The sequence below is a fragment of the Micropterus dolomieu genome, linkage group LG23 (assembly GCF_021292245.1).
Source record: "Micropterus dolomieu isolate WLL.071019.BEF.003 ecotype Adirondacks linkage group LG23, ASM2129224v1, whole genome shotgun sequence".
Taxonomy (NCBI): domain Eukaryota; kingdom Metazoa; phylum Chordata; class Actinopteri; order Centrarchiformes; family Centrarchidae; genus Micropterus; species Micropterus dolomieu.
The window spans coordinates 8304348-8329932 of NC_060172.1; the positions used below are offsets into that span (position 1 = coordinate 8304348).

The 25585-nt window shown below is 37.8% G+C and overlaps 1 protein-coding gene across 1 annotated transcript in view; it reads right to left on the reverse strand.

The window, feature by feature from the left end:
- The window catches only part of zgc:77151 (uncharacterized protein LOC337153 homolog), a 47528-nt gene extending 24608 nt beyond the window's left edge, over positions 1-22920 (reverse strand). Inside the window, exons 1-3 of the mRNA XM_046039841.1 lie at positions 22825-22920; positions 6375-6527; positions 2924-3031 (exon numbers count right to left, since the gene is read on the reverse strand). Coding sequence (XP_045895797.1) covers positions 2924-3031; positions 6375-6527; positions 22825-22845 — 282 coding nt within the window. The 5' untranslated portion in view covers positions 22846-22920. The remainder of the gene's footprint in view (positions 1-2923; positions 3032-6374; positions 6528-22824) is intronic.
- Between the last annotated feature and the right edge of the window lie 2665 nt (positions 22921-25585).

A 25585-nucleotide genomic window follows, 5' to 3' on the forward strand; every position in this document is an offset into this window, starting at 1 on the left:
TGAGCTCTTCAGGCAGTTCCTTTGACCTCATGATTCTCATTTGCTCTGACATGCACTGTGAGCTGTAAGGTCTTATATAGACAGGTGTGTGGCTTTCCTAATCAAGTCCAATCAGTATAATCAAACACAGCTGGACTCAAATGAAGCTGTAGAACCATCTCAAGGATGATCAGAAGAAATAGACAGCACCTGAGTTAAATATGAGTGTCACGGCAAAGGGTCTGAATACTTATGACCATGTGATATTTCAGTTTTTCTTTTTTAATAAATTAGCAAAAATTTCTACATTTCTGTTTTTTTCTGTCAAGATGGGGTGCTGAGTGTGCATTACTGAGAAATAAAATGAACTTTTTTGATTTTTGGAAAATGGCTGCAATGAAACAAAGAGTGAAAAATTTAAAGGGGTCTGAATACTTTCCGTACCCACTGTATTTCGGCATCAGTTAAATCCATTTATTTCAAATCACAATCACAGCAAAATGTTTGCTTACTGGGTTCCTATAGCTGTAGTAATCGCGAGATGTGTTTATTAACACTTGGCAGTTGTCCAGCAATAAACCCCCCGCGAGGAGAGCGTTGCGAGGATTAAATGCACAGAAAGGCTATATCCTCACTGGCGTTCTAGCTGCGTATCACCATTGATCTCTGTCCAGAAATTTTCCATCCACTACTCGATACGAACGTCATGGTGGAATTGAAAGTAACACGGGAGTAACAAAAAGGTGTCTGATGAATCAGGGAAGTCTACGCCATGATTCAACCAGACCCAATCAGGAAGCCAAACATGAACGTCTGCGTCATCAGTTCCAAAGTCCTCCGTTTTCGCCTGTCCTCTCTAATTCGCTACCTTGGAGTTTTAAATACTAAAACGGGGACGGCTGCATTTTAAAATTCTTCAATTTAGGTGTTTGGATTCGCCATTTTAGTCTGGACGGCAGACGTAAACGCAGCAAAAGCACGGTTTTAAAGAGCGGATGAAGCTCACTAATTAACACATCATGTCTCGGAAAAGCTGATGTTTCAAAACACACATTATATTACAGATCATAGGATTCTTGTTCCTCTCCCAAGGATATTAAAACTGATTGATCCTACAGGTCTTTAAAAAAAACAAAAAAAAAGATGGCTTTCAGATGACACAAATGAGACAAAGTATTTAGAAATAAACTCTTTATATTAAAAGGAAACTGGGCAAAATAAAACTACTTTCAGAGGGCTCATTTTTCCACCAGGAAAAATTAAACCTCTATATAGAGACTTGAAAAGTGGAATATCCAAGTTCAAAATGTGGAAAATTTGGTTTCAGACAAGTCATAGGATTTACATTTGGGTAATACATTAGTCTCATTTCCAAAGGGGGATTTTCATGTGAGGGCTGAGCTGCAGCTTGCACGTGAACTGTGTTAATCAAAAACACATACAGATCTGAGCCTTATTTTCTTACTCTGGTCATGTGAAAATCACTGATTGTTCTTGTACTCAAACGTAACTTAACCGATTCTCCTACCTAAAGAGAAGGGATTATTAATTAAAGCAGAGTATTTAATGACATCAGAGAGTAGATGTAAACGGTTTGTTCGTCAGTGCTCATTATTAAAAGCACAAGTTATTTCAGCATGAGGGGGGAAAGGCGATAGAAGGTCAGGTTAAGATAATTTTTGATCAACAAGAAGAGACTTTGACTGAAGGTTAAGCAGTTCTTGGCTGAAGATATTTGTGAGGCAGTGTTCCTGTCACAAGTTATTAATAGATGTTCTTAAAGCAGATTATATTAGGGAGACGTTCACTTCCATTACCAGACGACAGGACTTACAGAAGACATGTTATGTACTGTTATTTTATGCTTCACATTATGTAGAGTGAACATTTACTGAAAGTACTGTACGTAAGTACACTTTTGTTGTACTTCTAGCTTACTTGAACATTTGCATGTGATGCTACCTTACACTTCAGATTCAGATTAATAATACAAAATACCACCAACAAAGTAGGGCTGAACGATTAATCGTTTCAGAATAAGACCGTTTTGCCGGTCTGATTTTGCCAACTTGTTCAGATTGTGCTTATTTGTTCAGTTGTCCTTTATGTTTGTGCTACACACTTATATTGTCCGTTTTAACTGTGTTTATTGTTGATGTACCATTGGGAGTCTGCAAAAAGGTGTTTTATTTTGAAGATCAACCGGATTCTCTATGCCGTTCTGTGTCTGACTTCCTGCCTGGTTCATCTGCTCTGTGCTGCTTGACGCGGCTTCCGTCAAAAGTAAGACTGGCAGTGAATCTTAAACTTTAGCAAAACTTAAATAAAAAAAAAAAAATTAAAAAGTCAATCAAATCGTAATATCTGGTAGAAAAATCACAATTAGATTAAATTGTTCAGCCCTACAACAAATCCATTCTGATGCGTTATTGTTAGGTTCATTCACATGCTAAACTAAGAGGTGTTTCAGTTATTTAGGCTACCCTCATTGTTAGAAATGGGATGAACAAAATATCAGGAACGCCTTCCAGTATAATACAATGCAGTTCAACAGCACCACAAAACTACAACCTCCAAAAATGACCACATAAACCTCTCTAAAACGCTTTCAACAAAAACCGAATATGGACTTAATAAAGTGGCAAATAGGTGTCACGTGTAACTTTCAATTGTGATTAAAATGTGATATAGTCTAGTTATTATTATTATAGTACACAATTATCATTAACTACATCCAATATTTATTTTGCCTCCAGTATGTCATATCCTGTGGTGGATATATGTAGTTTCTTGCGTTTGTTTGTTTTTTGGTGGTGTAAATCGAAAATGGTAACAAATGCCACATGTAATTTAAATTAAACAAAAAAATACCTCAATATAGTATTATTAAATAATAAACAACAAAAAAACCAAAACAGAAATAGCCCCATGACCTTTGACCTACCTCTCCGTGCTCCCTGGTCCGGCCCTTTGGCGTGTCCTCTGGCAGGAAGTAGAGTCTGGCGCTGGCCAGCAGGTGTTGCCGTGTCTGGTCCTCCCACAGTAAGGTCAACTGCAAATGTAGAAGAAGAATACAACGTTGTTTAAAAACACAGACGCCTTGAAGACCTTTGGCCGTGTTGCTGCATCACACATAACTCAGCCATTAAGCATAACTTACCAAACCTCAAATCATTTCTTATCTAAATGAATATTTGTAACCTTGAAGAAAATGTTGGAGACAGTGCTGCTGTGTTTCTGTGTGTGAGAGTGCACCAACACTCTGTTTTATGAATTAAAGCCAGACTGAGAGTCTACATCCATGCTAACAGCTCTGTGAGGCTGAGCTAAACGTTAGCGTGCTAATGTAAAGTGTTTTTTTGCCCTCCCTATCACACAAAATTGTCAGATGACAATTGACAAAAACAAAAGATTGACAGATGAAATGGTTTACTCATACTCGCACCGTTTAATTTCAGTGTTTTTAATATTGTTTTCACTTAAATACTTCAGTTTTAAATAAATTAGACTTTTTCAAATTAACAACATGAGCAACAATTAATATCCTATTGTAAATCACTCTTGTTTGGCTGCCAGACCGAAGTCAGGAAGCACAGCGGAGATTTGTTTCTCTCCAGGGCCGAAGTCGACACCAAATTCGGGGCATTCCAGTTGGCAAGCAACACACAGGAGCTCCGCTTTAGTCTTGAGAAGCTGCAGTCTTTATTCACCGACCACTGTGTTTTATCATTGTTGACAAAATACCAGAAAATATCTTGATATCACTTTCTCAATATTACACACCTCTAGTTACATAACACTGAAATTGTTGTTCTGTCGGGAGATGCAGTGACTTGAACCAAACGGTGAGTGATAAAAGTATAAATAAAACGTATTTTGTTAAGCTATGAGTAGAGGAAAAGTCTTCCAGGCTAATTCATTTAGCGCAAAATGCAGTGGGGTTATGGTAATAATGGTGACAAGCAAGTTATACCAGTTATAATAATCCCCGTCATGTTGGCTGGCGCTGAACATGCCACAGCCTGGCTGAGTCTGAGTTTGGACTTTAAGGGAGGGGCAGGAGCGCCTCGATGTAAAGGAAGGAGGGTGAGCTGCATTTATAACACAAGACAAAAGGTAAGCGAAACAATCTTTTTATCTTGGTCATCTTGTTTTCATTATGGTTGGAAGCCAAAATCATAATTGAAAATGAGATTCGATTAATCGTCCGGCCCTGCAGGTCGATGAGTTGGGAGTTACAGATAACATTATCTGAACTGAAGTGGACCAGATTGTGCAGATTTGTAGGTCAGACGTGATTCTTGGAGACGTTTCAACATTGCTGCTGCATCTTCTTTGTATGGTTTTATTTATTCATCCAGAAGGAGTTTGACTGAGCACACAGGCTAAAAAAAAACCTACCTCTCACCTTCAGTCACACTTGGCCACCATCCATTTTCCAGTGTGCAAATATTAAAATCTGCTCTTTATGTGGAGCAGAGAAATAAAAACATACAAAAGGATTTCAATTTGTAAAGTAACCTTTCACTGCTGCATGCTGTTAGCAATTATAATAATGCTGCCTGTAAAAAAAAACAAACAAAAAAACAAAACACCAGCCTCTTTGCACAAAATAGGCTGAATTTATCAGCAGAGGTTCTTCATGTACAGAAGCCCTATTTTTTTTTAAATACTGTTTTCCTGTGATGACGGGAATGATGGGTGAATGTTCATAAAGAACTTTGTTGAAGAGGATTATGAAAGAGATAAATAAGAGGATAAAACATACAATTCTTAGGCAATGAGTCCGGTGCTCTACCAACTGAGCTAACCAGTGACACTAAAAATCACACTGAAATTACTGTTAAAAAAAAGCACCTTGATGATGGCTGAATGTACTGCGGGTTTCTGCAAGTTAAATTTAGACTTCAAGACCTTTTAAAGAACATTATCAATGCAATTTAAGACCCATTTAACATCCATACTGTGGAAACATCAACACAAACCAAAAAAAAAAAAAAAAAAAAAAATTTCTTCTCTTATACTGGCTCTTCATGTAGGCCTTCATTTCAGCCTCTAATGTATGAAAGTGACAACGGAGGACAATGTGAAAAGGTGGCAGAGAATAACCAGCTGAACCTGAAGCTCCCCTCGGCTTTAACAGAGCTTTATCGTGAGTGTTTGATCAGCTGTCCAGCACACAACTGTAACTTTTTTGGTCCACTTTCACTGATAAACTTGGGTGTCTGTTCAGTTAAGTATCTTTGATTTATTTAATTCCCTGGTTTTTTTTTTGTTGTTTTTTTTAAACTTGTAAATAATTTTCCCGGTATGCGACTAAAATCCTCTGTACAGCCCTGCATCATACATCATGGGCCTCCACGCGCTGCTGACTTCACGTCACTGTTCAAGCTAATGTTCTACATATTAAAATACGCACAGCTAGTTTTTTTTTATTTTTTTATTTTTTTAGAAAGGTTAAAAATACGGGAGATTTACGCCAAAAACGGGAGGGTTAACATGTATGATAATGTTTTCTGGGTTTCTGCAGATGCCATTTAAAAATCAGGGTTGGAGTTTGAAAGACACTGGTGTTTTTCAGGGAGGGTGGACCTACTCAAAGATGTTATCAGGATATATTACAGGAAGTGTAGTATTCAGTGTATTCAGTATAAGTTTTTCAGTATGTTGCAGTAGCAACAGTATCCACAGTTTCCTAACTCACAACCTAGCTGATGTTAATTTAGGGCTTAACACAATAATGATAATTATAACAATATAATCTTCCTCAAAAACAATATAAAAAATGTTGAATAAATATTTGATTTAATTAATGAAAAAATTAGAACTGACTTCTTTTATTAATATATTTATTTGTTGAGGGAAAGGGACCGAATAAAGATTTGATCAATAGTTTTGAATGTTCAATCTCAGATTTGTGAAGTGATCCACTGTAAAAAAAAGTGGTTTTAAAGAAAAGTTTAAAAACACAATTAACCATCTTCTACTTTCACTCAGGAGCAAAAATCAGCCTTTAAACCTGAAAGAAATAATGATTTGACATTTATTGTGATAATTATCAATATCGAATGCCCAGCCCTAAGTTACTAACATTACATGCTGTGTTGCTGACTCTTCAGCTGCTAAATGCTCCACTTTATTCACCAGCTATTTGCTAACAGTGTTCGTCTGCTGTTTGGTCGTGTACAGAACATTCTTAGCGCTTTTTTTTTAGCTGAAAACAGCTGCCTGCTGCACTTGAAAACTACACTGATGAGAAAAGTTTACTTGAACCAAAGTTTGTGGGTCAGAAAACAAACACATTAGGCCTTGTCATGTGAGCCATTGTTATCATAAGCTAGCTACTTTAATCTAACAGAGCGCCAAATGAAAAGCCATGTGAGCAGGTATCTCACCTCTGCGATGCACACGGGATCTTGCGGTCCACAGCGGATGAAGTAAAACTCCCCGAGCTTCCACACCTGGGCGGGCCCATCGGGTTGAGTTCTGCTGCTCACCGACTTGTAGAAGGCATAGCTGCCTCGCTGGCAGGAGGGAGCACCCAACCACTGACAGAAAGACAAGAGAGCACAGGAAAATGATGACGAGGAGTTGATGATCACTGTGTGGATCCCAAGGCAGCCATACCGTGATCACTGTTAAGAGTTTGGCTTTTAATAAGCTCTGCAGAATTTGGAGACAGAAATAACATCTATGGTTGAGAGAAGTTTCAGAGAGATAGCACACCTCAATGTAGCTGGTTGTCATAGCGACGCCACACACAACTGCCGCAACGTAATATTCAATGAGATACACACACACACACACACACACACACACACACACCAGCGACCCTCACAGCTTTCTCTTGATTTAAGTTAAAACGTTTCAGCATTCCTCATAATGTAAAGACAGATAAGCGGTATGAAAACCTTCCAGATGTGTTTTGGTTGTTACTGCAGCGGTCTGTGTGACGGCGGGAGCAGAGGGCGCTGTGAGCGGGCGGCTGGCCGGCCTCACACGCTCCTCCCCGCCGCCACCTGCGGAGCTCCTCAACTCCGAAAAACTTTAAAGCACATTTTTGTTCCGCCATCACTTCTCGTAAAACTGTCAATATTTGAAATCCACACAGCTGATTTCTCACCTCAAAACCTCTCAGAAGTGGATTTAGTGATGAAATAACGTATGAAAATTGTAAAATATAGAACTTTCTGCTGCTGGCCTTTGTCTCTGATGATGCAGTGAATAGTGACGTGCCGTGTTTTCACGTCACATTTTAGTATCGCCTCAGCTCGCTTGGAACCTCGACGGAGTTGATACGAAAAAAAGTACCTGGAAGCAGCTACAACTTTTCAGCAGTGGAAAACCAAAACAAGGCGAGTCGGGTCGAGCTGGTTACCATGCAGTGGAAAAGGGGCTAAAGTGAAAGAGTTCTGCTCCGTGCGAGAGAAAATCTTATCAAAAATCACATTTATATAACACAAAATCAAACCCTACAACGTACCGTTCCTCAAGAATATGTTGTGTGCCTCACACCACGCGTCACTTCTTAATTTTAAAATACATTTTTCTGGTAGCCTGCTGAAACAAAATGCCAACAGGTGATGTCACGGTGGCCTTGTCTACTTCTTTTTCACAGTCTATGGTTTCAGCCTTTTCTACAATTTGATATTTTTATGCATTAAAAAAAAAAAAAATAGAAAAATAGAGAAAACTTCAGATATGAGAAACATCTAATTAAATTGTAAATGCCTCTAGAAACAAACTTGCACCATCTTCTAGTATAAACAGCACTGAGAGCAGCATACTGTAATATATTAAACAACTCTGAGAGGAAATGTTAAAAATTAACTCCTCTGACTGTTTTGCATTGCAAAGGCGCATCAGCAGCCAGATACTGACTCAAAATATGAAGAAAATTATGCAGCTTTTAACTCTGATGCTTTCTCTTACAACATGACTACTACCAGTGTTACTAATAATTCTGATGGAAAAAGCCTGGAAACTGAGACAAGCATAAACCTGCGTGATCTTGATTATCTGCATGTGTCACAATTGTTTTCCAGATAACCTCAATTTCATTTCTGAGCATAAAAATAACAGCTGACTTTGCAGAACAGCCAGCTAGCTTCCTGTTGTCATTAGACTACAACAACGTGGACACACTTCCTGTAAAGCTGATTTCAAAACGCCTGTGCACCCTTGTTTATTTGAAAGGTATATTAATAGAAATTATTTTGCTGTTCAACTTTTAATTGTCACCTGGCTGCATGAGTAAGGCCACACAATTCCCAGAAAGCAATCATAAAACCGTGAGCTGTAGTTAATCATTCAGTATCTGTAATGTTTTGCAGAGGATTCAACTTGTTCATCAGTAAAAATAGTGTGATTTGCTCTTTGACAATCACTTTAAAATTCCACTATGTGATCTCTTTACAAGTCTGAATTTGATGCATTTTAATTTGGGAGTGATTTTAAAGTTTCAGCTTAAAAGTAATGTGCATGTTGTAATCAATGGGCAAATATTAAATTGCTTAAGTGTGCTGGGTAATGTGACCTTTACTCTGCAACCATGTTTTCACCTCCCAACAATTTAAAAGAGGTGGTGTTATGCTCATTTTGAGGTTCAAAATCATATTTAGGGGTTGTACCAGAACAGGTTTACATGGTTTCATTTTCAAACAACACTGTATTTTTGTCGAGGGTGGTGCAGTGGTTAGCACTGTCGCCTAAGTTAATTGGTGACCCCACATTGTCCTTAGGTGTGAGTGTGAGTGTGACTGGTTGTCTATGTGTGGCCCTGCGATGGATTGGCGACCTGTCCGGGGTGTACCCCGCCATTCGCCCGATGTCAGCTGGATTAGACTCCAGCCCCCCCGCAACCCTGTACGCAGGATAAGCGGTTGACGATGGATGGATGGACCATATTTATGTCATACTGCACATTGCTGCAGCTCCTCTTTTCACCCTGTGTTGAAGGCTTCGTTTTAGCTATGGAGTGATGCATCTCGTCTCTAAATGATCTTTGTTGGGAGTTACACATGCCCAGTTCCTAGTTAAGGACTACTAGCCAATCAGAAACAGAAGGGTGGGTCAGTGAGAAGCCAGTAAGCTGATCCATGTTGCCGACCAGCTTGGCAACATAGACTGGAGCAAGAGTTTCAGAGTGGTGAGTTATTAATCTGTAACAAAAGTATCTTTCATCCATAAAGTTTTAACTTTATGTCCACTGACTGCCTGGAGGGTAGCTAGTGTTTGGAAGAGAGAGGAGAGCTGTGTGCTGCAGCTCAGTGTTTTTCCATCGCTGTTTCTGAGGGCGTGTCGGAGTAGCCGCTTGGCGAGCGTTATGAGGCGCATTCAGCATTCGGAAGTCTTTTTCACTCTGCAAACCTATAACATGCACAAAAAAGATATATAACTAAATAAAAGGAGAGGGGGCGAACTAAAAAGCATAATGACCTCTTTAACATTTCTTCCAATTATTGACAATGGAGAGGTTGTTTAATCTAAAAGCATCAAAAAAGAGCACTTATAATCCATATCACTGAGCTATTCTTATCACTGGAAACAGCTCATCTTTGTACCCTCTTTTAGAACATAAACTGGACATTTTCAGCCAGTATGTTTGTAAAGCTCTGATTCATCAACTTATTTGTATATTCCCGTAAAACAGGAACACTCCCGCAAATGAGAGCTGGCTGTATTAGAAGCCGCCTACTATACTAGTAGTACGTACTGATTTGACCTAAATGTAGTATGCAAACAAAAGCAAAATACCCGGATGGCGTACTGATTCGGGAAAAATCTCCAGTATGCATCGGACCAGTCTACCTCGTGTAGGGTTTCCCATAATGCAAAGCACTAGAACTGTAACAACAATAGGGCTGCAACTAATGATTATTTTCATAGTCGACTATTCTGTTAATTATTTATTCAATTAGTTGACCAGTCACATAATTTTTGTCACCCCCTATTTAAGTATCTTTCAAGCGAATTACTGATGTCCAACACACAGCCTAACTAGCTAACGTTACCATTAAGTGAACGAGGTTTACTATTCAGAATGAACACTATTATCAACACCAGGGGGAATATAGGGAAGAAGACACCGTAGGATACTCCTATAAAGTCATTAATTTACTATCGCATTTAACGTGTTTGCTAACACAACTAAAAGATCGTTCTCTTAGCCAGCATCATCCATGAGACCTCAAAACCAAGAATGCAAAGAACTATGGAGAGGCTGCTCCAAGATAACAGCCAGGCTTTATCACTCAAAACAATCTGATTTATTGCCAAGTAGGTTTTAAATTAAAACTTTTAACTTTTTAACAAAGACTTTTGCTTTGGAATTATATAAAATTAAAAGCAGCTACTATAACCACAACTGTACACCATTTAGCACGCTTTGTCTGATGGGAGGCTCGCAGTCTCAGATTTTGAATACCCCTGATTTAGTCACATCAGAAAATACTGCAAAACAACCTAAACTCCAAGAGTCCAAGGTGACTTCTTCAAATGTCTTGTTTTGTCCGCTTAACCGAAGATGTTCCATTTACAAACAACAGGAAGCAGAGAAAAGTAAATAAATCCTCATATCACATACTGTAGGGGGTCGGTTTTTTAAAAAGTCACAAATAAAGTACAGTACTTAACACAGGGACAGACTGTTACTGGAGTCCGCGGTGCATGAAATAACAGTACCAAACTGTGCAGTAAAGACAAACAGCAGCAGCCACTCAGAGTTCAACAAGCATTAAACTAAAACACATTAGAGCTTTTTCATAAAAATGTTTTACTATTAAAGTGTCAGATCAAATAAGCAATCTGTGACTTCTTCCTCTTGCATAACTGACTAACCTGTCACACATTTAAATTTATTTCGTACCAGAACTGAGGAGTGGTGCAGTTCCATTCCCGGTAAAATAAAATCTTCTACTTCACAGACTCTGAATGAGATATGTATTGATTGTTTTGCTATTAAATGAGCATTTGACAGATTCATCTGCACAGAGGTGCTGTGAACAAACCTCCATTTTCATTTTCGAGTTTATACCTCCATTTCATGCGACTTGAGATGGATTTTTTGACACCGTGTCTGTGTTCATTTTCTGATGCAACCGGGTGTTTTGTTGTTCATTTTTGATGGAGGGAAACAACACGGGAACTAAAACCGCAAGCAGATATATATAATGCATCCTTTAAATACAAAAATACTAACCAGAAAATACCTTTATTCACCTAACATAAGCAGCAAACTGAGCGTTGACAGAACATTATTCATACACCGTTTCCCTCAGTGATCAGAAGAAAAAGGTCAGCATTGATTTTAATTCTGCACACACAAAAGCAATTAAATGTATTAAAAACTACAATTTCCAAAGTCAAGAACAGAGACAGTCCGTCCCCTTCAGGGTTTTTAATTTGAGAATAAAATATGTATGTATGTAAACGAACAGAAAAACTGTGCCGTTATGTTTTGGTGTTTATAGGCGCTGCCTCTGTCCTCTCTTCCTCAGTGTTACTGCGAGGGCGGGGCTTAGCGCTTAACGTCCATTCTACACACGAAGACACACATACAACACGTGCTAAAAAGACCTCATCACTTCAACAAACTCTCAGAAATGAAACCACATCGGCAGATCCAAGGCGCAAACTCGTTGTAGACTTCGTGGCTGTGTGGGTGGAGTCAGTTTAAAAAGTTACGTCCGGTCAGGCTTTGTAAACAAGGAGCGCTGAGCGATTAATTGAACATTTCACCTCGATTACAATTATTGAACGATTTTTTGGTTTTCTAATGTTGTGTGTTGTTTTTTTGCCCTCATATTTCACTGACAAGGTTTGTACTGTAAATATGTTCAACTATTAAAGCTGGGTTTATTTACTCACAGATTTCACAAATCCATTATCTAAATATTAATTTATAAGCTAATCTTGACGTGCACATGACAGGGATACGGTTCACCTATTTTTCCGCCGCATCGCCGCTGCTAAATTATGAGCACTGCTACTAAAATTTCACTCAATTATTTAATATCTAAACGGAATCTGGCAGCAAATTAAAACGGATTTCATGGGGCCCTAATCATGGTCTCATTGGCCAATATCTGAATGTAGCGTAACTGTATCGAGCGCCATCAGGAGCTAGAAAACTTGGAGAACGTGACGAGCCTAAACAGCCAAAAATTAAGGTGTCTATATCGACACCACGTCTCCCTAACACGCCCGCTCTGCGACACAACTAGTTTCGGGGATCGACTATCCCTCCTGAAACAAATCCTAGTGGAAAGACTGTAGTATAATATTATAACATTAAATAAAAAGTATAATGTTCAGAATGTAATTTATTATAATTTCACATAATATTAAACTATTTTACCACTAGTTGAATATTAAATCCAGTTTCAGCCGTTTCATGTCTGTGGGTTGTTTTTATTAATCAATTTCTTGTGCACGAAAAACGCTCTTATTGGTGTCTAAGTTGTTAATGCTATGTAATAACTTGTCAATCATCATCTTATTCAACATTTGAAAATTTGTTGTAGTAGTTGGGGTGCACAACTAATTAACAGTCGTCGAAAATCGATTATTAAATTTGTTGCCAACTAATTTAATGAATCGATTTGTTCCCGACGTCATCAGGCCGTAACATCACCGTCAGCTTAACGGAGTAAAGTCATGTGAACAGTAAAGTTACTAAAACAACACAACATGAGCGCTGCAGTATCACCTTCACAACCTAAGACCTCCAAAGTGTGGGAGCATTTCACTCTTCACTCAGCTAAAAAGGTCATGAACTGCTGCGTCTGCAAAGCTGAGCCTTCCTGGAAGCGCCGGAGCGTCTGAAGAGGAGGCACGTAACGTTATTGCTGATGAAGACAAAATCGTTATTAGTGATCCCCTCTTGTAAATTTGGCTGATGTAACAAAGTTATTCCTGTCTTTGTATAAATATAGTGTTAGTTGGTGTGTTGCAGTGCCGGCGTGTAAACTGCTCCGTCACTGAACAGCAGATCAGCTGCTCAGATCAGGACTCGATTTCAGTGGAACTTTCTTTTGCTGCAGCAGAAACGTTCATTAAAAGATTTATTTTTGAAAGCAGTATTTATTTTGTCTCGACTGTTGTAGCACACGCCTAAAACAACCTCAAGTTTAATTTAAATTTTGCGATTCATAATCCTAAGAGTCGATTTATCGTTTCTATAATCGATAGATTAACCGACTATCAAAATAGTCGTTAGTTACAGCCCTTAGTCAAACTTTTTTTTAATGTCCCACCCTCTTCAGGCTGTGAGTGGTTGACAAGCACGTTGGCTTAACATAACATTGAAGGGCTAGCGAGGCAAAACCAAACCTTTCTCCATCATGTCCCTATTTTATGACCTTACCGCGTCACAGAGCGACCGGCCCACCGCCATTTCTCAAGGTGCTCCAGTGGCCAGTCCGGCTATGTTTTAGCTACAATGTAACTACGATTAGCAGCGCTGCCTTCCGCCGTGGCCCAAACAAACCCACGTTGCATTCTCCGCATGCGCGCCTGCTTCTGGGAGACGCCGAACAGTGTTTACCGTGGGAGATTATAATTGCGTGGTTAACCGTACGCGGTGATCATGGTAATTAAAATGTGTATGGTAATAACAGCCGGGAATGTTACCGTGGTTTACCGTTAAACAGGTTATCGTTTCATCCCTAGTGGTCTTTCTGTAAAAGCAGTTTCCCCTCTTTGTCCCTAAAATGGCGGATGTTTGACAAAAAAAACCCTCTCATGTAGAGTTTGTCTTTATTTAAATCTACAGCTCAGTTTACACGGAGCTTCCTGTGTGTTCACACTCTGGATGTGATGAGCAGCACTTGATCCGTCTCACAAGCAGCTAACCGCTCACTGTTTGCGGGTGTTTACATGGAACAATAAATCGAACACACCTCAAGTGGGTTCATACACACTGAAAGCGAACAATCACCTCTGCTGCATGAATAAACCTGCAGTTTTGATTTCACCATTCTATAAGAGGAAGTGTGAGGAGCCTGCGACACCCAGAGTAGCTTGTGGGAAAAAGCTCAAGAACTTAAAAAGAACTGGAGGCAGTTTTTCTAAAATCCAAGGCTGTTTTGAGGCAGTGTGAGGCCTTCACAGGTCTGGTGGTGTTTCAGTCATAAGTACCAGGCCTTTGCAGGTCCATTTTTAAACAGAAAATACATTCTCTTTATGGATATCTTTAAAGTATGTGACCAAAATGGTAATCTCTGTATCTATCAGGAGGCCGATTGAGCTCTGCTACAAACATTATTCACAGATAGCCACAAAATCCACAAGCCGAAGCGACTCAGACCAGTTCTCAGCTCGGGAAATCACACAATGTGGAATTGTTTAACCCATATTGAGTGCATTTTATCATAAATAGTTTATACAAGTCTGTTATATAGTGACATTAAAATATAAAAACACGACATGAGAGATGGAGCACCTTGTTTAAATTAGGATCATTTTTAAAATTTTTGCTTGTAAAATGCGGCAGATTTGTTTTATTTAATAGGGTTTTTTTTACCTTCCAAACCTTAAGTGATTAACAGCAGCTCATAAATATCTGTGTTTCAGTTTCGGTTCAGCTTTCTGGGCTTCAGGTCGAGTTATTTTGGTTACAGTTAGACTCCAGTTTTGCAACAACATGTTTGTTTTTGTATAAACAAGTACAAATAAGTGCAGTTAATTTACTGCAAAATGACGTTTTGTTTTGTCTAACCAACAGTCCAACAGCTGTTTGCTATTAAAGGTTCAGTGTGTAATATTTCTGTTCATCTACTGACAGAAATGCAATTTAAGATCCATAACTATGTTTTCAGTGGTGTAGACATTTATATGTACATAACCGCGGGCACCCCCTTCATGGACGTCGCATCGTCATATTTCTACAGTAGCTGAAAATGGACAAACAGCGCTATGGAATGCGTTTCGTCACTACGTTCTTCTTGACACTCATCACTATTTTGAATACGTACATTAGAAGAAAAAAAAGTAGTACCAACATACTGCAGAGGTCTGCAAATAAGTTTTGAATCGGAGCAATATTTTCAACCATTAGATGGTGATGGATGATGTGTCCCCCCCCCCTCCCTCTCTGCAACAAATAGATTCTGCAGCGAATGTTTCTCAGATCACGGCACTGTTTTAGTTTCGGTGTTTGATCGTCATCCATCAACCAACAGACACTTTTTCATTTCCCCAGTATCTCCAGGCAGAGGACATTCAGGGGAATCACGTTCTCTGACGGCTCTTTCAGAGGTTATTTAGTGTCGTTCAGATTTTTTCAGAGTAAAAGCTCAGTTCAACTTCAAATCTAAGACTGCAATAAACAAGCTTTCTCGCGCTTTTATTTTGTAGGCAAAACCACTAAAGAGGAAGTGATTATGTGAGTAACTGTTGCTGTCATGACAGATCTATTTTTAAGCAAAGCTATCAAAGTATTTATTTATCTATCTATATTTTTTGCCCCTATCAAATCACCATAATCTGGCAGCGGGTTTTGGTGAGGGTCCATAATCACAGAGAGAATGAATGTGTTCCCCTTGTCAATGTTTGTATAAACTTTATTTAATACGTTGCTTATAATGGACTGTGGTGCAGAAACGGTGACAGTGTTTCACACCCTTGGCTTACATTTTCCATGTGGTCTGTCAGCGGCAAAGTCGCAATATGGTTTTACTGAATAATTAAGTAAATATAATTTCTTAATAAATCTACCTAAAGAGACCTCATTTCTTGACTGGCCACTCTGCTGTCTCAGAAGAGACACCTTTTGTTCTATGTCAGACACCGTAGCTGTCCTACACTCTTAGGGGGGGGCAGTGGTAGGCTGGACAGATGGTTGCAATTCACAACCCTCACCACTAGATGCCACTAAATCTTACACACTGAACCTTTAAATTTACTATTATACATAGAAAAGCATTAAAAAACCCACAATAAAGACGCTGGAACAAGATTTGTGCTTAAATAAGTGTAACGATTAATCAAATAAATCGATAAGTTGTCAACTATTAAATTTAGCCCACAATTTAGAGAATCTATTGAATCATTTTTAAAAGAAAAATTGTCAGATTCCAGATTCTTCACTTCTCTTTGTCGTTAATCGTTAGTTGCAGCCCTAGTGAATGCTCTGTCACATCATTCAGTGTCTTGTACCGACGCACATGGCACCCTTTAATGTCATTGTTCAACGCTTGGACGGGTGGGTCAGAAACTGGACTTTAGTAAGTAATGTAGTTATTTTAACCAAAACCATGACCTATATTTAAACCTAACCAAGTGGTTTTGATGCGTAAAAGATTCTTAATGAAAAGACCCAAATTAGCAGCGTGTTAGTCCGTGAATCTTTAGAATGGCTCACGAATATTTAGTTAGATATTTTTAAAGGCTCGGTAATTTCAAACAGAATGAAATGGTGCATTTGTTGGGGACTATTTTCAGTGTTGGAATAATCTACATTTGGTGCTCTAGTGAGTATTCTGGGCAGAAGGAAGGTGTATGTGGTACAAAATAAAACTACAAATGGCACTCTATGGCACAGAGGAATATGGTATATAGATCTATCCATCTTTCGACAGACAAAGATAAAATCAAAGGGAAATATGCTGCTTTTGTGCACAGCAGCCTTGGTGATCCATTTTTCCCCTCCCTGCCCTAAAGAAAATGGCACAGCCATGAAAATGCTGTGTTTTCTGATACTGAATCCATCACCCAGACTCTGCTCCTCTGTAATCCCCTGTTTGGAGTTAGAGGCGAGAAAAGACTGAATTACAACAGCTTGACATGAAACATAATACGCAGCCCCACAGCTGCAACACACAACCTGCAAATGACCCAAAATCTTCAAAACAACATATTTCTCAGTGACAAAAATTAAAACCTGAAACAAGTTATTACTTTCACTTAGTGCTGCAACCAATGATTACTTTCATTATCGAATAACTAATTGTTTAATTTGTCTATACAATGTCAAATAAATGGCTGTTAACAAGTTTATCAAAAGAAAATGAATAATCAATCGTTTAAGTAATTTTTCAAGTCAAAATGTCAAACATTCTCCGTTTCCCCCATCTCCAGATGTGAGAATCTGCTGCTTTACTTGCTTGGAAAAAAAATAAAATAAAACTAAAAGACTAATCCAAACTAAATCAATCAAAAATAGTTGCAGATTAATTTTCCGTGGATCTCATCAGTTCAATAACTTAAGCTCTAGTTTTATTTAAATGCTATGAAAAACTAACTCTTTAATTGAACTTGCAGTAAAATTTAAATAATGTTATTTTCATTATCAATTAATCTGCCAATCATTTCCTCTATTAAAAATCTGTTTATCAATGTCAAAAAAATGTGCTTTAAAAGTTCAAATGTCTTGTTTTGTCAGAACAATCCAAAATATATCCAGTTTAGTCCCAACATGCGAGAAGTTGGGAGCCTTTGGGAAACATTTTGGTTTTATCAATTATCATAATAGCTGCCGATTAATTTTCTTTAAATGGAGTTATCGATTAATTTGCACCTCTAATGTTCTCGTGAGGCACGGCTGAAAGTGCATGACAGATTTTTAAAATTAAATCGATTTATAACAACCAGGCAGACGTCACATTCAGCTTATTATCCACATGAAAATAAAAGGCCTAGTGTACAAGCTGTGGGTGCGGCCGGCTGTGCAGCTGCTATCCATTTACTCAAGATAGATGGGACGTGAAGATTCACAAAATAAATGCGTATACTGTATTTCCTCCCCTTTCTGCACCAAGAATAGTCTTCTTCTAAAGCAGAGCTGTTCTGTAGCTGTTTGAACACAGCAGCTCTCCTGCTTACCTCCCGCCCGCTGCCTAAATGCAAAATATTCTCAAATTCTCACTCCTGTGTTGATCATCCACAACCCCCACCCCACCCAGCACACCCTCCCCCACCCAATACCCATAACCCACCACAGGCAGCCCACCCACCTCCCTCCCCCTGCTGTAGCTCTGCAGACCAGCTGCAGCAGGCCCAAAGATCAATTTTTAGAAATAAACAGCAGCAAATATATACGTATCGGCTAAACGCAGAGCCCAATAAGAACGTTAACACCACTGCATAACATAATGCAGCGACATGATGTATCACAGACGCACTTTAAAAAAATAAAAAATAAATAAAAAAAGGCCTTTGACAAAACTGAAAGATGTGAAAAAACAAGCAAGGCAAGCTCACTATTGCTCAGACACTCCAAATCTCTATAAGAACATGATATTTGCCTTAGAGGAACATTATGGTGACAGAGAATGCCACAAAAAAATGGACAAGGTCACTGTTGAATGTCAAACACGCTGAATATGCTCTATTTATATTTATAGGGACTGAAATGATAGAACCACAGGAGATTAAATAAAAACACAAGAGACCCTGTGGAAACATTACGGGACTATTATTATGATAAAATGAGAATGAAACACGTTTAATTTGATCACTTAATGGCTCAATATTAACCCCACTTTGGTGAAAGAACACCACAGAGTAAGATAAAGTCATTAAAACATACTGCAAGTCCCTATAGCAAGATTATAAAAAGCATTATAGGACTAAATAACTATTACATCAAGCCCATATGCAGATATTCAGATATTTTACTGATACATCAGTGATTAAAGATAAAACACAGAAACATAACACTAACAATTAAATACTGAGTCTCAGAGATACAAATGGCTGCTTCAAAACATATTTATATGTGTAATTATACTCATCCAAGAAGGGAGGGGTGGGGGGATTAAGTTTGATAAAACCACATACCGATAGTTATAGGAATATTTTAGAATATATAATTAAGTAAGATAAAACTGCACTGAGTACAATAAACAAAAAGTATCAGACCCTAAAGAAGTATTATTGGAATATTAAACAGGTATATGAGTTGAATTAAAAAGGAAAAAGAACGAAATAAAAGTAAGATAAAGTCCCTATAGGAAAATTATAGTTTAGGTAAGACACTACGGGGTACTATAGACATTAGTATTAGCCACTAACATGGAGTATTAAATGATTATTATTAAGTATTAATGGGAATTAATAGGAGAACAGAAGACCGAGTAAAATAAACTAATAACTAAGCTCTACAGACACAATATTAACCACTATGGGAACATTTCAGCTATAGTTCAGGTTTTTTTTAAAGTAATACTTTGATGTAAACACTACCAAGTCTCCACTTAGTCACTATAGGAAAATTATAGGTTTATTTGAGCACTATTATACTTGATACGATATGAGGAAGAATATAATTATGTTAGAATTAGACGGATAAATATATTAGTCATCAGAGGAAAAATGAAAAGGTTTCTAGGACAAAGAAGGGGAATAAAAGTAAAAGAAAATAAAGATGCAATCATTATTAAGCTCCACAGACACAATATAAGCCATGACGGGTAAGTTATAGGTATATTTGATGATTACTATAGTAATAAACTCAAACTAAGAATACCATTGAGTCAGATAAAGTCTCATGCATGACTATACTGTAAGACCATATATTAATATTTTATAAGTATTACAGATATTTGTATGGATTTTTATACTCAATTCAACACAAAGCTTAGAATACAAGTTTAGACAATTTGGAATACTATTGAGAGACTATCAGCCATTAATTGAATATAAAACATCTACTTATTAGAATTATTAAAACCCTGGTAGAAAATGGATAATATAAAAGATAATTAAAGTATTATTATACTTAATACAACAAAAGAAAGCCTATAAGAAAGTAAGACTAAAATGCTAAAGTGAAATAAAATCCCTATTGGAGTTCTACAAACACAACATTAGCTCCATTAGTTACATATTTAAAAAGGAATAGTAAAAGAGCAGCTGCAACTTATGGTTAATTTAATTATGGATAAATCTGGTGGTTAAATTCTTTAATAACTCTTTAGTCTATAGCATGTCAAGTTGACATCATGTACTATACCTAAATGTGCTTTGTCTGACCAGCAGTCAAAAAGCACAAACACATTCAATTTACTATCATAGAAGACTTGAGATAACCAGCAAACATTCACATTTGAGAAGCTGAAACCAGAGAACCTCCGGCATTTTGGCTGATGTATTTAGTGTCTGTCTACAGGGCTGCAACTAATGATTATCTTCTCGATTAAATCGATCCATGTTGTTTGATCTTTTACGACATATTCACACGACTCAAACTGATCAATCGAATATAAAAACAGTTGTCCATTAGTTTAGTAGTCGACAACTTATCAATTAATCGTTGCAGCTCTATCCATCAACTGATGGATTAGTAGTTTGAGCCCTAGGTTGTTTGTGGGTATATGAGCAGGACAAACAAGGAAAAACAACAAAGTGAGCTCAAGTCACTATTTAGCCCACAACTGCTTAAAACATTTGTGACAGATTATTACATTTGTAAGTTTTTGCTGTCCACGACTAATCTATAACTACTTTTGAGAACTAGTTCTGTCAATCAGCAAGCAAAACACCACAACAACGTGAATTAAAGTCACTACTTAACTCACAATTGCTTATCTAATTGTTTATTTTGTACATTTGTAAGCTTTTGCCATTCACTGACTAATCTATAAATACTTTTGAGCACTGTTTCTATCCATCTATCTGCAAGCACAACAACACAACAAAGAGAGATCAAGGCCCTATTTAGTCCCCAACTGCTTAAAACATCTGTGACCGATTATAACATTTGTAAGTTTTGCCATTTACCGACTAATCTATATGCTTTTTGAGCACTTCTTCTATCCATCTGCAAGCAAAATGCCACAAGTGAGATCAAGTCACAATTTAGCTCACAATGACTTAAAACATCTGTGATCGATTATTAGCCTACATTCATAAGTTTTATTACATTTGTAAGTTTTTGCTGTCCACAGACTTATCTATATATCCTTTGTATCTACAGTATATATCCATCTATACATCCATCAAGAAGCAAAAATGACACAACAAAGTGAGATCAAGTCACCATTTAGCTCACAACTGCTTACGTAAATCGCTTATTATATACATGTTTGTAAGTTTTTGCCGTCCACTGACCAAATATCACACATATATTTAACTTAATCATAGTGAGAATGTACAATAAGTACTACCATCAAGTTGAGTATAGCGTATGGTAAACATACTATTATGTACTATAGGAGTGTTATATGAATATCACAGAGCTCCAGTAGTTTCCTTTTGGGCTGGCCTGGGGGAGGGCCAGCTGAGGCAGTGCTTCAGCCTAGTGGTGAATATGAGGCAGGAAAATAAAAGCCACATAATATAATCTGAGCACTGAGAGGCAGCCCAGTGTCTAAAATGTGAACACACACACAAGAATTTAAGATGGAAACCCTTAATCTGCACCCTGCCTACGTCAGTTCTCGTGATATTTCTGGGAATATTGCAGCAATATATATATATATATATATTTTTTTTTTTTTACACAGTTTTCAGTTCAGGAAGAGGAAGGAGAAAAAAAAAAAAAAAAAAAAAAAACCCACAACAACCCCCGACTAATATTACAAATAAAAATGTCTCCTCCTGTTTTGGACAACAATTATATAAAAAAATAAAACTCCTTCCACACACACACACAGAGTGTACAGTATTGACCTTGGCTATATCCTGTTATTGAAAAAGGCTCACAAGTTCACCCACTGAAGAAGAAGAAGAAGAAGGAGGAGGAAGAACAAGAAGAAAGAAAAAAAATTCTATGCTGCAATAAATTAATATTTAAACAAGAGATATTATAAAAATATACAACCACCACTGGGATATTAAACACATCCCCACGCCACACATGAAGCATTTCTGTCAAAATAAATAACTCTGTTCCGTTTTTTTATATAGTAAAAGCTCCTCCTAGCTGGTGTTTGTCCTCTGGATGTTTCCTGGCGTTATTTTAATGCAGGACTATTAGTGCTCGCTATATAATATATATATGAAGTAAAATAAAACTCCACGTTTCCCCCTTTACACACACACACACACACACACACTCAATATTAACATTCCTCCTTAAACTGTGGCAATTACGACGGAGACAAAATGTCGGGAGGGATTTGATAATAATATCAATATGCTTCCTATTATAACCAAACAGTAACTGCTGCTCCACCTACTCCGTGTCGAAAATAAAATATTTAATATCACGTCGGCGTTTAAATTCATTACGAGAATCCGCGTTGAAAAATGAACAAAATGAACAAAATGTCGATGCAACGACTCGCTGCTAGCTTGGTGTTGTTTTTTTTTTTTGTTGTTGTTGTTGTTGTTGAAAAGACTGACTAGCTTAAAAGTTTCCTGATATTTTCAGGCAGGCAAACGTCCAGAAAATTAAATTTTATTTAAGCTAATGTGTTGTTAAGTGTGGGTGGGGGTTGGTAGCCAGAGGAGAAGCTTGAGACTGTCGACGCGACACACAAAGAAATTAATCATTAACACGGTGAAAATATCAGAAATATTAAACTGGAATTTAACGACCGAGTCTCGGATATCAAACGAGGCGACTGCTCGGTGTCACAGCCGATTGTTTCCCCCGTAAAAATACAAATATAAGCCATTTATTTGTCCTCCTCTTCGGGTTGGGAGGAAAAAAAAAAGTTGAGCCTGGTTGAATAAAGTTGTAATTGCAGTCAGAGCAACTCTCGGGTGCTGGGGGGTTTTGGCTGATATGAGAACACAATCAATACGACATGGTCAAACTAAATGAAATAAAACGCGAGGTCGGGCTTCATTTCACAGCGACACACGGTTAAAATATTCCCCCCATCAACAGGTCGGAAAACCCGCCGGGTGTAAGTGACAGAAATCGACATTTATGTGGAAATCATATCGGCTTTTTACCTGTATTGCATTGTGCTCCATTGCAGTCCTGCATTCCCCTCTCTGAGGCCCCTCTCCGGTTACACCGCCGGGACTCGCCGACACACAAACAAACGCACCAAAAAAAAAAAAAAAAAGAGAAAAGGGGCCTGCTTTTTTTTTTTGTGGAAATGGGACAGGATCTAGGTGTGGCCAAAGTTTGCCACAGAGTACAACTTAATGTTAAAGTCACAGTGAAACGGCAGTTGGAGCATCTTTAGCTTCAGTAGCGTGACGTACTTCCGAGTGACACGGTTTATATGTGGGCGGGGTTTGATTGCGAGAGGGGTTTGAATCAAACCCCCCCCTAAAATATATATATACATCATTAAATTGCCAAAAAAGTGACTGGAGTTTGGCGAGCGTAGCTGTGGAGAGATATGGGGCTGTTCATGCATGTTTCTGTTGAAATAAAATATATATATATATGTATTTATTGTGGGTTATTCTTCAGCAGCTGCTTTGGGTGAAAGTTGCATATTACTTCTCAATCTCAATCATAAATACTTTATTGATCCCCATTTGGGGGAAGTTGTTGTGTTTTAGTTGTTCACTTTCACAAATCAAGGCATTAAAGAAATAGAATTAATAATAAAAGTAGAACATATAAAAAAGAAAATATAAAAATTAAAAAATATAAACAAGACTGTAGGAAACATGTACAGTATCAATAGTGGTAATAATAATGAGTACTGATAAAGTTGAGAGATGGGATGGATTAAAATCCTTAAAAAATGCAGTACTGTTGATATATTGTCTCAGCTGTACTAATCTTTTAAGTAAATTGGCTAAATAGGATCTTCATAAATGCAAATTTACATATCATACATCTGCCTTTCAAAAGAGATTCACTTTACACTGATATAACCAGCAAGTTATCACATTTGCATTGAGGACATTTTTATATAACGACTTCAAACTGTATGTTGGCTTGCTCCGCTTTTCTATAAATCCTTAACGCTATTGAAATTATTAATGCTTGTTTGATTAGAGTTGCAAAGTGGGAGAAGCTGCTGGTTCCAGAAGTGTTTTCTCCACTATATTCCCATTTCACTTTCTTCTTTTAATAATATTCTCAATTTTGCTGAAAAGCTTTATTGTCCTTGTAGGTTTACACATACAAGAAATTTGATTTGGTATTTTGGTGCACTGTTAGGTAGAAAATATAAGAGCAATATACTGCAGGTCACGAATCATAAATGTAAAAATATATATAAAAAAACAATAAAAGAGAATATGCACAATATAGCTGTTATTTAAATTACAGTTTGTGCAGGTATGTGCAAAATATTTACATGGGATTTACATCCTCTCCCAGATGATCATATTGGTTTGCTTTAGGACTCTTTGGTTTGAACCACAAGCTGCAATTACTTCAACATTGTTTCATCATTTTGGCTTGGCAGATGGCCCTAAATACTATATCAATGAGTTTCAGCCGCCGTTGATATGGAGAAGAATACATTCAGAGTGGTAGTGAATTCAAAATACTTAGTTGCTGAATTAAACTAAGGCAATGAACTACATTTTGGAGTTAACTTCTCCCCTGAACATTTTAAGTGCATACCTGCTACTTTTTATCATAGAGCTCAGTTGATTGGACCGGGAGAGGTAGGATTTACCACATTAAAACAAACTTTACCAAAAGCACCTCAAACTATTACAATACAGTTTTGACGCTGAGGTGGAAGATTCTCAATAGAAACAGACTTAGCGAGGAAATTAAACGTGACATAAAATGAACAGCTGACAACATCAGACCTGTGTGGAGCAATTACATTGCATTTACTCATTTGGCTTTTATCCAAAGCGACTTACATTTGAGGGACAACATACAAGCATCAAAAACAGATCTACAACTGACAATACATACTAGTAAGAGCTCATAGTACTTATCACATTAATGGGGTAAATACCTAGGGAAGGAAGTAAGAGTTAACAAAAAGTGCAATCAATACAAGGTAATTGTAGGTGATAGAAGAAGAAGAGCACAGGAAGTGCATGTTAGGGGTTAGGAGTTAGAGGTGTTATAAGAGGAAGTGTTCTCAGAAGAGATGAGTTTTCAAGAGCTTCTTGAAGTCAGAGAGGGACTCCCCTGCTCTGATGGCGTGCGATAGCTCGTTACCACCAGTGTGGTAACTGATTTTCTGATGTTGTATAGAGCAAAGCGGCACGACCGAGAGACAGCAGCAACATGCTGGTCATCATGACACCCAAGTTTCTCACCACCTTGGTTGGAATGATGATTAAAACATGACTGCAGCTTTTTTAATTCCTCCTCTTCTGCAAAGGCACCAGCCTGAAAAAGTTGAACCATCAGCTGTTTATCTCGACAAACCTACTCCTAATATTTGCATAACAGATGTGGATGGAAATGCACATTAATTCACATATTGTCTGTGAAAGTTCTCAATCGACTAGGTCATCGTTTTCCAAGGAAGGTTAAAATTAAGGGCAACTGGACTTGGTTGAAGATATTAGAAGACATTTTGCCTCTCATCCAAGAGGCTTCTTCAGTTCTGACTGTAGCGGGTATTCAGCCTCTGTCAGGTCATTATCAAGGTGATGGATAGCGCTTGGTTCATTCACTACTGGCCGTTTTAGTTTACAAACGAATACGATCTCCGTCCACACCAGGCGTAGTAAAGTAATGCAGACGAACAATCAGATTTTATTTTGCACGCACCAATAACGAGCTGGGACTGTTACTGAATGTACCACTGTAGTGTGGCGGCGGAAAACA